Here is a 14655-nt window from a genome sequence, read left to right as displayed (position 1 = left end):
GCTGACTGTTCGCTCACTATCTAGCAGGACCTCATCAGGGGGGTACAGCCAGTACTCCCTTACAGGGCCCAGATAGCCAAGGGGGCCCAGCCACCGGCAAAGAATTACTACATTGCCACACAGGTCAGTGCAAGCTGCTAGCGCTGGCCAGTGGCCGGGGAGATGTGAATGAGTCATGACTCATCACACATCAGTTACACGATCGAACAGCGCCAGTGACATGTGACCGGCACTGTCATTACAGGCAAACTGGGGCCCCCGATGCTGTGGTACTGATGATTCTGACTGGCCACGCTACCGTATGTGGCCTGACCTGCCAGGATCGTCTGCACTTTTAGGGCCAGACAGGTGCATGAAGGTGCTACTTCATGCAGTCAGTGGCGCCGTGAGGGGGGGGGGGGACGGGTACATATTACCCAGGCCCGGGCTGCAGCCCTGCACACAGCGAATGCTGAGCTGCAGTGGGAGACTGCTCGTGGCTGCTGAGCAGCAACCACAGCAGTCTCCTTTGCCTGTGGGGGGGGAGCAATCAAACTGATTGCACCCCCCTGGCTTTGCACCGGGCTGATGGGCTTACAGTGTCCCCCTCCCCGGCGCACGCAGCGCTGCAAAACTGTGTTGTTTTTTTTTGCTTGAGGAGGCCACGCCTCCCACAATTAGGCCACGCCCCCTCTGTGCTTGGGCCCGCCGCGGCTCTCTACGGCCCTGCATGCAGTACTCCCCTACTCTCTCTTCTCTACTTCTACCTACTTACATTAGCTAGGCACTGTGGCTGTGCAGCACACGAAGCAGTAGCTGCAATGCACAAAGTAACACAGAGATACCCCTTTACACTTTACAACAAAGACTGGCCTCTTTGACATGTGTGCCCCTGCTCCTCTTTCCTCCCTTTTACTATCTGTGCCCTTTGTACCTCCCATTTACTGCCCCTCCACGTCTGTCCTTCTGTCCATTGCCAGTATGTGCCTCTGCCTCTTACCTTTTATCATCTGCACCTTTGCCCCTTCATGCACCTGCTCCATTTAACCACCTGCCTCTCCTGCCCCATACTGTATGCTTCTCTTCCACCCAATATGTGCCTCTGCCTTCCTCGCAGCATGTGCCCTTCCACACCATGTGCTTCTCCTGCCCTTTACACATTCCTGACACTTACTAGGGGAAAACTTTGTTAAGGAATTTAAGTTTTGATTTGAATTGAAGCACTGTATATGCTCATTTAAATTAGCATATTAGGGTATTTCTCTAATGTGCTGTTTTATGTAAATCTATTGAACCTTTATAAATAAAATATTATTGATGCATATGGAATGCTATAACTAATTTAGGTACTTGTGTACTTTATGGACTCATTGCAGAGAGAACACAAGTGTTCTACACTCATTATTATCAATCATGGTAATGTCTAAATCCCCTTCATGGAGAGGACTCCCATAGTGCCGAGGAGCGGACGCCGGGGACGGAGCTCAGGAGTGAGCTCCGTCTTCCGGGTCCCGCAGTGCACTATGGGAGTGACGTAATGACATCACTCCCATAGTGCCGAGGAGCAGACACCAGGGATGGATGGCAGCAGCACTGGAGTGGGGATAAAGGTAAGTGTTTGTTTTTTTGCGTGTGTGTGCGCGCGGTGGGGGCCATCACTACTGGGGCAACTACAGGGGCCTGCTACTGGGGGCAACTACAGGGGCCTGCTACTGGGGGCAACTACAGGGGCCTACTACTGGGGCCCACTACTGGGGGCAACTACAGGGGCTCACTACTGGGGGCAACTACAGGGGCTCACTACTGGGGGCAACTACAGGGGCCTCACTACTGGGGGCAACTACAGGGGCCTCACCACTGGGGCAACTATAGGTTGCTCACTACTGGGGCAACTACAGGGGCCTCACTGCTGGGGGCAACTACAGGGGGCTCACTACTGGGGGCAACTACCGGGGGCTCATTACTGGGGGCAACTACAAGGGGCCTCACTACTGGGGGCAACTACCGGGGGCTCACTACTGGATGTACTGCATAGGGGGACCATTACTGGGGAGCACTACATAGGCGGACCACTACTGGGGGCATTATATAAAAGGAACTGCATAAGGGGGGCGGCGGCAGCTGGGGCTGGCATAGGTGCTGGGGGGTGGTACATTTTAGTTTGGGGGGGGCACCAACATTTATCTTGCCTCCGGGCACCTGGGATGAAGTTACGCCACTGTATCTATCTATCCAGAGCCGTAACTAGATTTTTTGGTGCCCTGTGCCAGAAAGAGCATTAGCGCCCCCTCATTTTTCAAAGAGACATAATACACCCAAAAAAGGGGAATTTCCTCATGGGGAAAGGCCAGGCCAGGGAAGAGCTAGGAGAGGCCAGGAGATGCTGGGGATGAAATAAGAGGAAGCTACAAGTGAGAATGATAATAAACAGAAATTTGACAGGCCCAAACAGCGCCCCCTGACCTGTGGTGCCCTGTGCGATGGCATCGGCAGCACTACCCTAGCTACGGCCCTGTATCTATCTACCTATCCTGTGTCCCCCTACTCTACAAGGTCCCCACAAAGTTTGCGCATAGTGGTTTTTTACATTTTTTTTGGAGGGGTATTTCTCTATTTGACAGCAGTGGCTGCTGAACTTCTAAGATGCCACCTCCACATTTTCACCTGAGAAGCTAAAATGTGGGTATTGGGGGGGCAGTAGGCAGAAGTTCTGCCTAGGGTGCTGAGAAACCTTGCACCGGCACTGCGTCTGATCATCTTCAGTTAGTTCAGTATAACTACTGCAGGTGTCTTTGTCTAAACTGTCCCTGAGCCTCGGGAGGCTCCGGGATGGCTCGGATAGCGATCCTCACCCCCACCTCCGGGCAGCTGAGCTTCGTCACTCTCCGGAATTGCTCGAGCGCTTTCGGCTTCTTCCGGGACTAGAGCGAGCGAGAGGTGACTGAGCAATTACTCGCCGCACCTTGTCCTACTAGACTGGGAGCTGGGAGCCCGGTGACTGACAACTGTGTCTCCACAGTACAGGTAATGGACACCGCTCACCCGTAAGCCGCGAACCCCGCACAGCCTGAGTATCCTGCCGGGGTTAGAGGCAGGCAGAATGACGCTGGGGGAGAGATCGCATGAAATTAGCATCTGAACTTTGCACTGAAGTCGGTAGGGCTTATCGCCGTGGCTGCGGGAAGGTACAACGGCAATCGGCTGATCGGTAATCGGTGTAACTTATACATGGCTACTTGTCTTCCTTGTGGACAGCCTGTTGCACATTAGCCTGATGGCTAGCGGCACCACTGATAGCAGCTAATGGGCTTGTTACTAATACCACATGCTCCATGAACTTGCTGCTCGTCATAAAGTAATGGCACCCACCTAGGGAGAGAGTTTCCTGCTGTGTGACTGGCGAGCTACCGCTGATATGTGCCCTGACTGTCACACAGGCTAACAGCATCAGGGTCAGGCTCCCAGTGTATAGGCTCCCATTGTTACAGCTCTGTGTCCTAGTCTGGCATCTGAGGTTAGCAACAATATAAAAAGTTCTTTACTAACAAGTTATAGCTATCTACTGTTACATTTGAGATAGGGATAGTGTCTATTTTGGAAAGCTATCGGACTGCCTTTTATTTTTTGGACTGTACAGTATTTATTGTTGTTATTATTATTATTGTCTGTTTGCATAGCACCACCACTTACTGTACACAGCACTGTTTCTGCTCCATATGACATTACATCTAAATTCTCTAAAACACACACACACACACTAGTAAGCAAACAATATGAATATTTGTTTCCAAAATATGAAAATTATTTTGTTTTTCTGAAATGAAAGCAAATATGTGAGACCTGTACTATAGGTTATGGGAATGCTGGCATGCTAGGGGCAACATAGTCCAGTCATGTGTTGGCAAAGTACAGGAGTGATACACTTTGTATTACTGGCACAATGTCCACTTACTGCATTGGTAGCCGGCTGTGCTTTTGATGTAGTGCTCTATTAACCTTTGGCTACTTAGTTCATTTTTTTTTTCTTTTTGTAGAACATCAAAACATTAAGAAGGAAAGGGCTGATCCTGCTTTTGTTTCCTCCTTGTGATTTTGATTTATTTAATCTTTGTTACCAAAGAAGCAAGTAATATGTTGTGGGACAGCGCATGCCTGTCTGATCTAGGCAGTGTCTCTGAGTGTGTTCACGGACTTATTAAGCAGTCCTGTCAGTATATCTGAGGAAAACTAGAGCTGTCTCTTTAGAAAGGAGATTAGTGCTGTATGAAAAGACTCTCTGGCACCAAACAGTGAAGCTTATTGCTGGATGCCCAGGTGAAATGTGTGCAGCCCAGTATGTTAACATGTCAATATGTGCTTCTCTCCTGTTGAGTCTTTTCATAATGGTGTTATTATTAGTTGCACATTTAGACAGCTGGGCATCTCATGGTTTTATTGTCACATATTAACTCTTTATTTCTCTTAGGTTGGACTCTCCAAGTGCCTGCCTGTACTTGTAAAGTGCCCATTTCATGTCCTGAACATCTGGAGATCTTTGTGATAGATACGAGAGAACATGGCAAGTGGTGGTTACAGGTCACATGCCCCAGCTTCGTCTAACACCACTGACTTCTTGGAAGAGTGGAAAGCCAAAAGGGAGAAAATGAGAGCAAAGATGTATGGTGCGGAGGTGGCGGCAGCAGCAGGGACTGCTGGGGGAACTGAAGTTGTCAATAAAACTAGCAATGAGATGAACAATAACAACAGTAGCAATAATCCATCGAACAGCAATAACCAAGCATGTGCTTCCTCAACGGTACTGAAAGTCACTGCCAATAAGAGAACTGATGAAGACCAGCAAATTAATTCATCAGTTGGCCAGCAAAATAAAGGCCAAGGGCCTGTGCAAGATTGTGTAGCAGGAGGAGCAACACAGGATGAGCCATTACCACTTACATCACAGGACAGCCCAAGCAAGTCAAAAGAAAAAGGGAAAAACTCCAGTGGCCCAAGTGCCAGGAAGGGTAAAGGGCAGATTGAGAAGCGAAAGCTACGGGAAAAGAGGAGGTCCACAGGAGTGGTCAGTATTCCCTCAGCAGAAGTAAGTCAGGATGCCTAACACTTAAGGGTATATTTACTAAAGTGCAGGTTTTTAGAAGTGGAGATGTTGCCCATAGCAACCAATCAGATTCTACTTTAAATTTATCTAATACCTTCTAGAAGATAATAGTTAAGCCGCGTACACACTAGACAATATTTATGGATGATAACGATATCGTTGAACGTGTATGCCCTCACCGATGAACGATGCGCCCTCCCGCGTGTAGTTAACGCTATTCCCAGTCAGCTGTACATGCAGCCAAATCTGGGGATATATAGTTAATGATACCATGCTGCTGAATGCAGCATGGCCTCTCCCCCCACCCCACCCCGCTGCCAGTATTGGCTCATACACACATCGTCTAGTGTGTATGAGCTTATATATTCTGATTAGTTGCTATGGGCAACATCTCCACTTCTAAAAACCCGCATTTGTAAATATACCCCTTTAGTATTTAATTTGTTTAAGTGATTGATATGTTTTGTCTTCAATTTTCTGTATGCTTAAGAACAGCAGTAACTAGTTGCTCACCCTCCATTAGATAGAGCTGACAAATTCAGTACAAAAATAACTGTGAAAACAAATGCACTCAGCCTGAATAAATCTTCTCCTACAGGAGCGCAGTTTTGTGTGTTATAAATAAATCTATAGTGCTGTCCTCATGTAATTTTTGGTACTGACGCATAGAATTGTAATTATACACTATGGTTTGGTAATGCCCCTTACGCACTGGTGTAATAATACATGACTATAAGCCTTTGGCATGTGGTGTCTCTGGTGTTTATCGCAAGTAGGGGTCTATTTACTAAGCAGTGCTAGGAGACAGAGTGAAAAGTGATAAGGTGCCAGCCAATCAGCTCCCAACTGTCATCTCACAGGCTGTGTTTGAAAAATGACAGTTGGGAGCTGATTAGCTGGCACCTTATCACTTTCTTATCACTTTTCACTCTGTCTCCTAACACTGCTTAGTAAATAGACCCCTGTGTCCCTTATAGCAGTTAGGAAGTTACTTTGAGAAAAGCATGTAATTTTCCTGGACCATAGAGAATATTATTTATTAGCGATTATAGCGCCAGCATATTGCATTGCGCTTTAAGTTGTACCAGCTGTACATCATGATTAGTGCATTCACACGTTTAGATTCATATCTTTTCTGATTTACACAGTATTAGCTTGTACTTCTTATTACCACCTCCCTATGTTACTTGCAGTTAGCAATGGTTTACATAACTCTTGTTGACGCAATCTTCTGATTCTACGTCTAAGAAACCATAATTGCTGTTGTGATGCATGATTGTCATTGGTTTTATCTTTTGTCTATTCTGTATTTTGAATTATATCTTTGTGTCCTCACCCATGTCAATAGTGAAATAGGAGGGATGTGGCCCTGCTTGTCCAGGAGAACTCCCCAAAATTCTTGAGTCTCCCCCAGGCATTCTAGGAGAATAGTCAAGTAACATGATCCAACCATTTTTTCTTTCCTCATCCGAATAATAATACGCTAAATGATTCACCCTTTCTAGGGTCTAAGGCCCTCATTCAGAGCCGGACGCTCTGAGCAGAGCGCTCGCTCTGAATGAGGGCCGTCCTCCATAAAAATGGAGCGTCCTCCTGGACGCTCGTATAGCTGTGGGTCACCACCCACAGCCTATACGAGCGTGCAGGTTGATGGTCGCGATGGTCTTGACCATCGCCACTGCGAGCCGGAGCCTGCGGTTGAGTTTCTCAACCGCAAGGCCCGGAGTGATTTTGGCTCTATAAGGGCCAAAATCACTCCCACTGACATCACTAGTGATGTCAGTGGGCCGGCTTCTGACGGTAGGCGTTCCCTTGGGAACGCCCCCGTCTTGGAGGCACGCCCCGGCACGCCCACCAAAAGGGGCGTGCTGTCAATCAACATCGACAGCACGCCCCCTTTGATCAGACACAACGAGCGAAGGAAAGTCCTTCGCTCGTCGCGTCTTGCGCATGCGCACGATGGAGCTCCCTCCGTAGTGTGCATGCTCAGTGCACACCATCGACCCACTTGCGAGCGGACAGCCGCTCGCGAGTGGGTCTGAATCAGGCCCTAAGTTTTTTATTTTTTATCTCATTCTAACTACAGAATGGTTCAATTTCCATTTTGGCATAACCCAGCTATGATATGTAATTGTTTTGTAACCCTGACTATGGTAGATTTTATTTATTTACTTATTTTAAAGTGGTTGTAGAGATATCTGTGATCTAATTTTACATCTCCAATCAGACTTTTTTGGTGGCATGAAGTGAGCTCGGAACCTGCTTACTTCCTTTTAGTCATGTCAAGCAATGGGATTGACAATGGGATTTCTTTAGAAGTACATCCTGATTTTGTAAATAAATCAAACAATGTGATATATGTCAATTTATTTTGGATATATGGTATTCCATTAAGAATGACGTTTTATTTTAAACAGTGTTACATGATCATGCTAGAGGATGTACATTTGTATATAATTGTTATTTTTGTTGATTAATGGCATGTCCACCTTGTATTTCATAAAGAAAAACAAGTCGTAGTGTTCACTTTAGGTGCAGGGTGCTGATCAGTGAGGACATATTTAATTTTGAAGGGCAAAATTTTCAACGTGCCGTATCACTACAACTACAGTAGCTATAGCGATACATTACGTCTAAAATTCTGGCCTTTAAAATTAAGATATGTCCTCCTCACTGATCAGCACCCTGCATCTAGAGTGGACACTAGTTAGCACAAATAGAATTTTGAACTAATATATATGTATGTATGTATTCAGACCGCACTCTTAGTACAAGAATTTCATCTGTGGGGTGCTCCCTTATAGACTATAAGTCCAATGTATACAAACATATTCCCAAAGGAAAGGGCACTCACCAAGTTCTCTAAGCTTTCAAAGCCAGCAGGTTTTATTCAATACAAAACATTGTGATATATGTCGACGTTTCAGTCTCTTAGGACCTTTCTCAAGACCATCACTCCATCAACAGGAAAGCCACCACCTCATCTGACCATATATATATATATATATATATATATATATATATATATATATATATATATATATATATATATATATAAGAGATATTAGTATTACATTCGTCATGCCGACATGATCAGAAAATGTCGCCATGGACAGAGTATCAATATTCAGTTTCAACATTGTCATAATATCCAGAGCCGTAACTAGACTTTTTGGTGCCCTGTGCCAGAGAGAGCATTGGCGCCCCTCCCCCCCATTTTTTAAATAGGGACAAGTGCACCTGAAAAAAAGGGCCATGACCTCATGGGGAAGGGCCAGGGAAGAGATAGGAGATGCCAGAAGATGCTGGGGATAAAAGAAGAGGAAGCTACAAGTGAGAATGATAATAAATGGGAAAATTGATAAGCCCATGTAGTGCCCCCTGCCCTGCGGTGCCCTGTGCCATGGCAGTGGTCGCACTACCCTAGTTACGGCCCTGATAATATCGATATCAGATGTTAGGGTTAGTTAAGACGTCTTTAGAAATCTGCTTGGTCAACATGCTGCCTGTCGACAGTCACAATTCAGACCATGTTGACATTTTGTACCACATATGTATTAACAGTAGGTTTCATAAGTTTATTACAATCAAATAATTATGATAAAACATTTGCACATCTATTTCCACTCTGTTGTATAACAACAATTAATTGAGTGATGGTGATAGTTCAGTTTGTGAACAAATTGGTTTGCATTTGCCAGTAACTTGTGGGGTCCTATCCCAGTATATGGGACACTGAGAGGCATATTTACTAAAGTACTTTTTTTTTTTTTTTTTTTTTTTTTTTTTTTAAAAGAGGAGTCAAACCCATAGCAACCAATCAGATTCTACTTATCTTTTAACTAGCACTTTCTAGAAAATAATAGCTAGAATCTGGTTACTATGGGCAATAACTCCACTTCTAAAAATATGCACTTCAGTAAATATACCCGAGTCTGAAAACATCCTCACTAGGAAATGATTTTAGATGCTTTGCATGGAAACTAGGGCCTTACTGACTTGTATAAAAGTTTAGGTTTTTTTTGTTTGGCCTTTCCCTATGATCACATGTTTTATTGTGCAATCCACTTATAATTATGTACAGTCCGTGCCAGCGAAAGAAATACCTTCTAATTGCTGTATCTGAGTGGCTAATTGATTTTTTTTTTTTTTTTTACAAGAACCAGTTCACAGTGTAGCATCTGTCAAAAATGTGGCACAGTAACTTATCCAATAACCAAACTAAAAGCTTTTATCACTAAGACATTGTTTTCTTTGAGGAATTAGAAGCAAAATGCTACTACCTTACTTTGCTCAAACTGAGTTATGATTCTGATGTCTAGTCTAGTGAGATTTGCATAGAATTATGATTTGATTGGCAATTTTCTTTTTGGCATAATACACCAGAACTGTTTAACTAAGGTTTTTTTAGATAAATAATGCCATTGACATTATTAAGATAAATCCTACATTGTCCAAGCCATTATATATTACATAACTAGCTGTTGCCTGCATCTTCACTTACGATGAAATCGCTTCTGACAACATTTTTTAATTTGAGATGTTCTAGGGTAATTCTGTGTGTGACACACGGAATATTTGCATACATTCAAGTACGTGAACTGTGCACCTTCCCCTGTTATCTCCCACAAACGGCACTATCTGTCACGTAAGCCACCTGATAGTGGCTTACGAGCAACCAAAATCAGAACGAATGGCTTGCGCCCACGCGCACTGCGAATTATACGCATGCGTAGATGGCTGAAAATTGCTCAGAGGGAGCGATCGCGCCTTAGCGTGCGGGTCTGAATCAGGTCCCAAGTCTTAAATATTTTGTGTATCACGCAGAGTTTTCAAAAATTCCAGAAAGAACTGTTTACTGTACTGACATTTTTTCTGGTCTATATTTTTCTTGTGTATATAAATTGTGGTATATAAAAAGTTCACGTACTTGAATGTCCTCATTTCTAGCCGCAATACTCCACGCAGCTTGACTTGCCTGGCGTGAGTAAGTCGCATGGTCCCGTGAGACTCTGCAAGCGCCAGGCATCTTATTTGCTTATTTTTTTTTGCTGAAAATGCATCTAGGTCGCAATGCGATGCGACTAGGACACTTTTATATAGTTTGAGACTGAGACTGTAAACAGAACTTGGCGTGGAAAAAATCTGTGGGCGCTGTATCATAGCACTTTGCATGCTGATTGAGAGACTAGGTTGCACACAGATATACAAGGGTCACATATGAAATTAATCAGCAGTCGCCCGATGCGTCCTAGTCACATCGCATTGCGAATTAGACGCATTTTTGGCAAAAAGATGCCCGGAGCTGGCAGAGTTTCACGGGGCCAGGTGCACCAAGAGGGGCTGTTTTACACAAATGCAGCAAAGACGAGTGAGGACACATCTGTATGTAAAAGTCCCGTGCATCACACAGAGAATCACCCTCTAGTTGTATTGCTTTGCAAAGGGGCCCTGTCGCGATGGCCGCAGCAGCTTCACCCACCACTCAAACCACTGTCGCTGTCTGCCCTGTGCACAGACTGCTATATAGCCTATCCTATTCAAGTGAATGTGGGCCCAGAGCACCTCTCCCCCACCCCTTACCGCCGTGCACATGGTGCAACACCTATCTCTTGCATGGATGCTGTCAATACATTTTGTTTTTGTTATTGCTCAGCTTTAACTTGACGGATCGAGATTAAACAAAGTGCGGGTTATTTCTAGGAGATTCCACTACAAAATGCAGTTTTCATGAAAATCAGTTCAGTTGTTTTTCGCCAACTTGGAACAGACACACAAACGTTCATGTTATATTAGTACATATAGATACTGCACTAGTTGTGCCATTCAGGTGTTTTAACCTCTCCCACAATGAAGTGTGAAGATAGAAGTTTAGTTAATATCTTATTTTTATGATTCAGTAGGAGAGAGCAGTTTGAATTACAGTGTTTTTTATGTTAAAAAAAAAATCACATGCCCAAAACACTAATTAATTGTGATTTTAGTGTGTGTAGAGTTTTACTGCAGACATGAGTTCTGAGACTTGTCACCACTCCTTTGTGTATGCAGGACAATTGTGAGTGTACACCCTGCGCATGTTGTTCTGTTTTTTCCCTCAGGCAATCCTTTGTAGATAAAACATTTTGTCACGCTTGGACACCAAGCACAGCAAAGAATTTTAAAGATATTTGTTAACTGCTGAATCTGAAGGCTGTGGTATGAAGCAATGCAACACTTACATCGTTCGTTAAATGCTTGAGCTGTACATTTGTGTCCTTGTCCTTGCTTTCCTATGTGGACATTTTTACAGTGATACAAACTTTTATTGTGTAGTTCTAATGTCTGGAGTTGTTGTATTTATGCTGCATGTAGAGCAAACAAGGTGGCAGGGGAAATTCATAAGCATTCAGGGAAAGGCAGGCTAGGAGAAGCAATGGTAGGAGTCTTGTGTGCATGCAACAAATCTATAGATGTAGCGTGCATGTCTAATTGCTAATTGATGTGAAGGTTCTGGAGTGTGCCAATTAACCCCACCCACTAACATATACATTTGTGGCGCAGCTAGAGGTTGTCGGCACAATGGGTACACATAATGCTGTTTGTCTAAGATAAACTAGCTTTGTGTCCACAGATAAACATAATATACATAATTTCATGGTTTTGTCTATTGACTGACAAATTAATTCCTAATGGACCCAGTCATCAATATTCTGTATTCATTGTGTTTATCAGCCTTGGTCAGCGATTCCCAACCTCGGTCCTCAAGGCACACTAAAGGTGCATACGTAACGATTTTGTAACCAACGATTTTCTGTCATATTTTCCCTTGAAAAAGTGAACGATTTTTGAAGTGTAATGAACGATTTTTACAACGAAGAACGAAAAATGTTCCTTCCCGTAGTGAAAATCGTTATGTTGGACAGTCTGAAATGGACAATGAACGATAACTACAAACGGAAGCACGCTTGAACGATTATCGTTCATCGTTACAACTCAGAAACTGAACAATTTTTTGAACGATAACGATGTTGTTAACAATAAATCGTTCAAAAAATCATTACATGTGTATGCACCTTTAATAGTCCTAGTATTAGTGACATCCGTGATTGTGCACAGATGGTTTAATCAAAATAACTGAGGTACTAATTAAAGGTGCATACACACGGACAGATATATCGTTAAGATATGAACTATAACTATACTGTTTAACGATATATCATTCATATCGTTCATTTTTATGCAGTGAACGACCAACAATGCGCGTTCCCGCATGAACGATAACAATATCTATGATTGTCCGTACATGCAGGCCAATCTGGACGATATCGTCAACTTTGCCTGTTCAGAGATGTGGCAGGATGACTTTACTAAAAGATATCTTTCAAGTCGTTGTTGGTACAGATCGTACCGTGCGTATGCACCTTAAGTCGCTTGTGCTCAAGTATGGCTATCCCTAAAACCTGGACTGTTAGTGTGCCTTGAGGACCGTGGTTGGGAACCCCTGGCCTAGGTGTAAGGTTTGATAGTGTTTTCTGAATTAAGGGCCTGATTCAGAGCCGGACGCTCTGACCAGAGCGCTCGCTCTGAATCAGGGCCCTCCTCCATTAAAATGGAGCGTCCTCCTGGACGCTCATATAGCTGTGGGTCACCACCCACAGCATATACGAGCGTGCAAAAAGATGGTCGCGATGGTCTTGACCATCGCGACCATCGGACTTGCGAGGGAAACCCTGCGGTCGGGTTTCCCAGCCACAAGCCCTGGAGTGATTTTGGCTCTATCAGAGCCAAAATCACTCCCACTGACATCACTAGTGATGTCAGTGGGGCCGGCTTCAGACGGTAGGCGTTCCCATGGGAACGCCTCCGTCTGGCAGGCACGCCCACCAAAGGGGGCGTGCTGTCAATCAATATCGACAGCACGCCCCCTTTGGTGCGAGACCCCGAGCGATGGAAAGCCCGTCGCTCGCCGGGTCTCGCGCATGCGTACGATGGAGCTCCCTCCGCACAGTGGGGAACATCGACCCACTTGCGAGCGTACTGCCGCTCGCGAGTGGGTCTGAATGACCCCCTAAATTTAACATGTGTCTTTGCATTGTAGAGCTCCAGTGTAACTCCCCTTTCCCCTCTGTTTGATGAATTGCCGCTTTCACTGTTCTGTACAGCAATTAGTATGCAGTTTGATTACTAATTTGTTGTAGTTCAGATAGTCTAATCCAGACCAGATAAGAGGATAGCGCAATATATAATTTATCGGAAGTGTGTTTTAACAGTCACCACAGCCTGTGTACAGATGCAATGGGCCGCCTGTTCAAATCCCGAAAGCGGCTGCCTGACAGGATGAAGATCCCGACAGAGGATCTCCCACCTAGTGCCTAACCCTAACCTCTCTCCGGGGATGCCTAACCCTTCCCCCCCCACCCTGCGGCTAACAGGTTGCGCGGCCTATGCTTAGCTCGTTCAGGCACGTGTCCTCTTGGATTCCGGCGTTGGGATTACGATAGGCGTCGGTGTTTGTGAAGGCCGCCGGTCACGTCGGTTGTAAAACCGTAATCTATAGTTAAACATTAAGGGGCATATTCAATTAGCCTCTTAAAGTCGAGTACTTTTCGCCTGCCGGACTTTTCGCCATCTTCGCTGGTTTTCAATGCGAAAAAGTATCGCGCACGTCACCGCTTATCCCCGTATTCAATTAGAAAACGACACCCGGCGAATTCGGGCCTATCGAAAAGTTCTGTCAAAAATGGGGAAAACTGTCTGTACTAACATGGGGATCACTATAGGGGTGTTCTAGTACCCCTATTAAAGCTATTCTGGGTACTTTAGTTCTCTCACTTGCTTGCTATTAACGTCTTTGCATAAGTGGTGAAGAATGGCATTAAGCAGTATTTTTTCATCAAAATAACTAGTCCCAGCAAATTTGGGGTACGTGAAAATGGGTGCTAGCATATTTTTAAGTTGCTAAGGTGAAGTTTTAAAACTTAAAAAATCCACATGCCGCAAGCATCTGCAATCTTAAAAACACCTGGGGCATACTTGGGGACCCCCCCTGGAGTCTATTTCGCTAGTTTTTAAGTTTGTTTTCACCCCAAAATTGTAAGTACATTTTTGGTGTTTTAAGGTTTTTTTTTTTACTTTTGTTTTTTTTTACAGTGTTTACCTTGGGGGGGGGGGGCTGTCCCAAGGGTGCAGGGTGCTTCCTGCAAGTTTGCAACCCAGAATCCCAATTCTGCATTTTTTTTCAACAGCTTTCATAGGTGAATCTTTTACGCCTATTCCAATGCATTAACTTTCCTCATCGGCGAAAAGTCTTTGGAATTGAATACGGGGATAAGTTTTCGCCTGGCATTTCGCACCTAATTGAATATGCCCCTTAGGGCCATTTTCAATTGGCCACAAGGTACCCACGGTTTCCAATTTAACAAAAGTAATTTCTTTTACTTATACATAGAGCAAGAACTTGATAAGGAGTGTTCACACTATTTGTTTTATTTATTAAGTGTCTAAAAACTACCTCTATATTATTCTTGATAAATCCCAGGTACATATGCTCATCCTAAACTCAGATCTTTGGCCTGTGACCATCTCAGACAAAAAAAAAC

General features: G+C 44.4%; 1 protein-coding gene across 1 annotated transcript in view; it reads left to right on the top strand.

Moving 5' to 3' along the window:
• Window positions 1-3337: 3337 nt before the first annotated feature.
• Window positions 3338-14655, top strand: part of PAWR (pro-apoptotic WT1 regulator) — a 143857-nt gene continuing 132539 nt past the window's right edge. The window contains 2 exon segments of the mRNA XM_088478106.1: window positions 3338-3493; window positions 4445-5059. Coding sequence (XP_088334232.1) covers window positions 4535-5059 — 525 coding nt within the window. The 5' untranslated portion in view covers window positions 3338-3493; window positions 4445-4534.

Source organism: Taudactylus pleione, unplaced genomic scaffold, assembly GCF_031769625.1.
Source record: "Taudactylus pleione unplaced genomic scaffold, aTauple2 ptg000207l, whole genome shotgun sequence".
Taxonomy (NCBI): Eukaryota; Metazoa; Chordata; class Amphibia; order Anura; family Myobatrachidae; genus Taudactylus; species Taudactylus pleione.
This window is presented reverse-complemented; position numbering and strand designations above follow the sequence as displayed.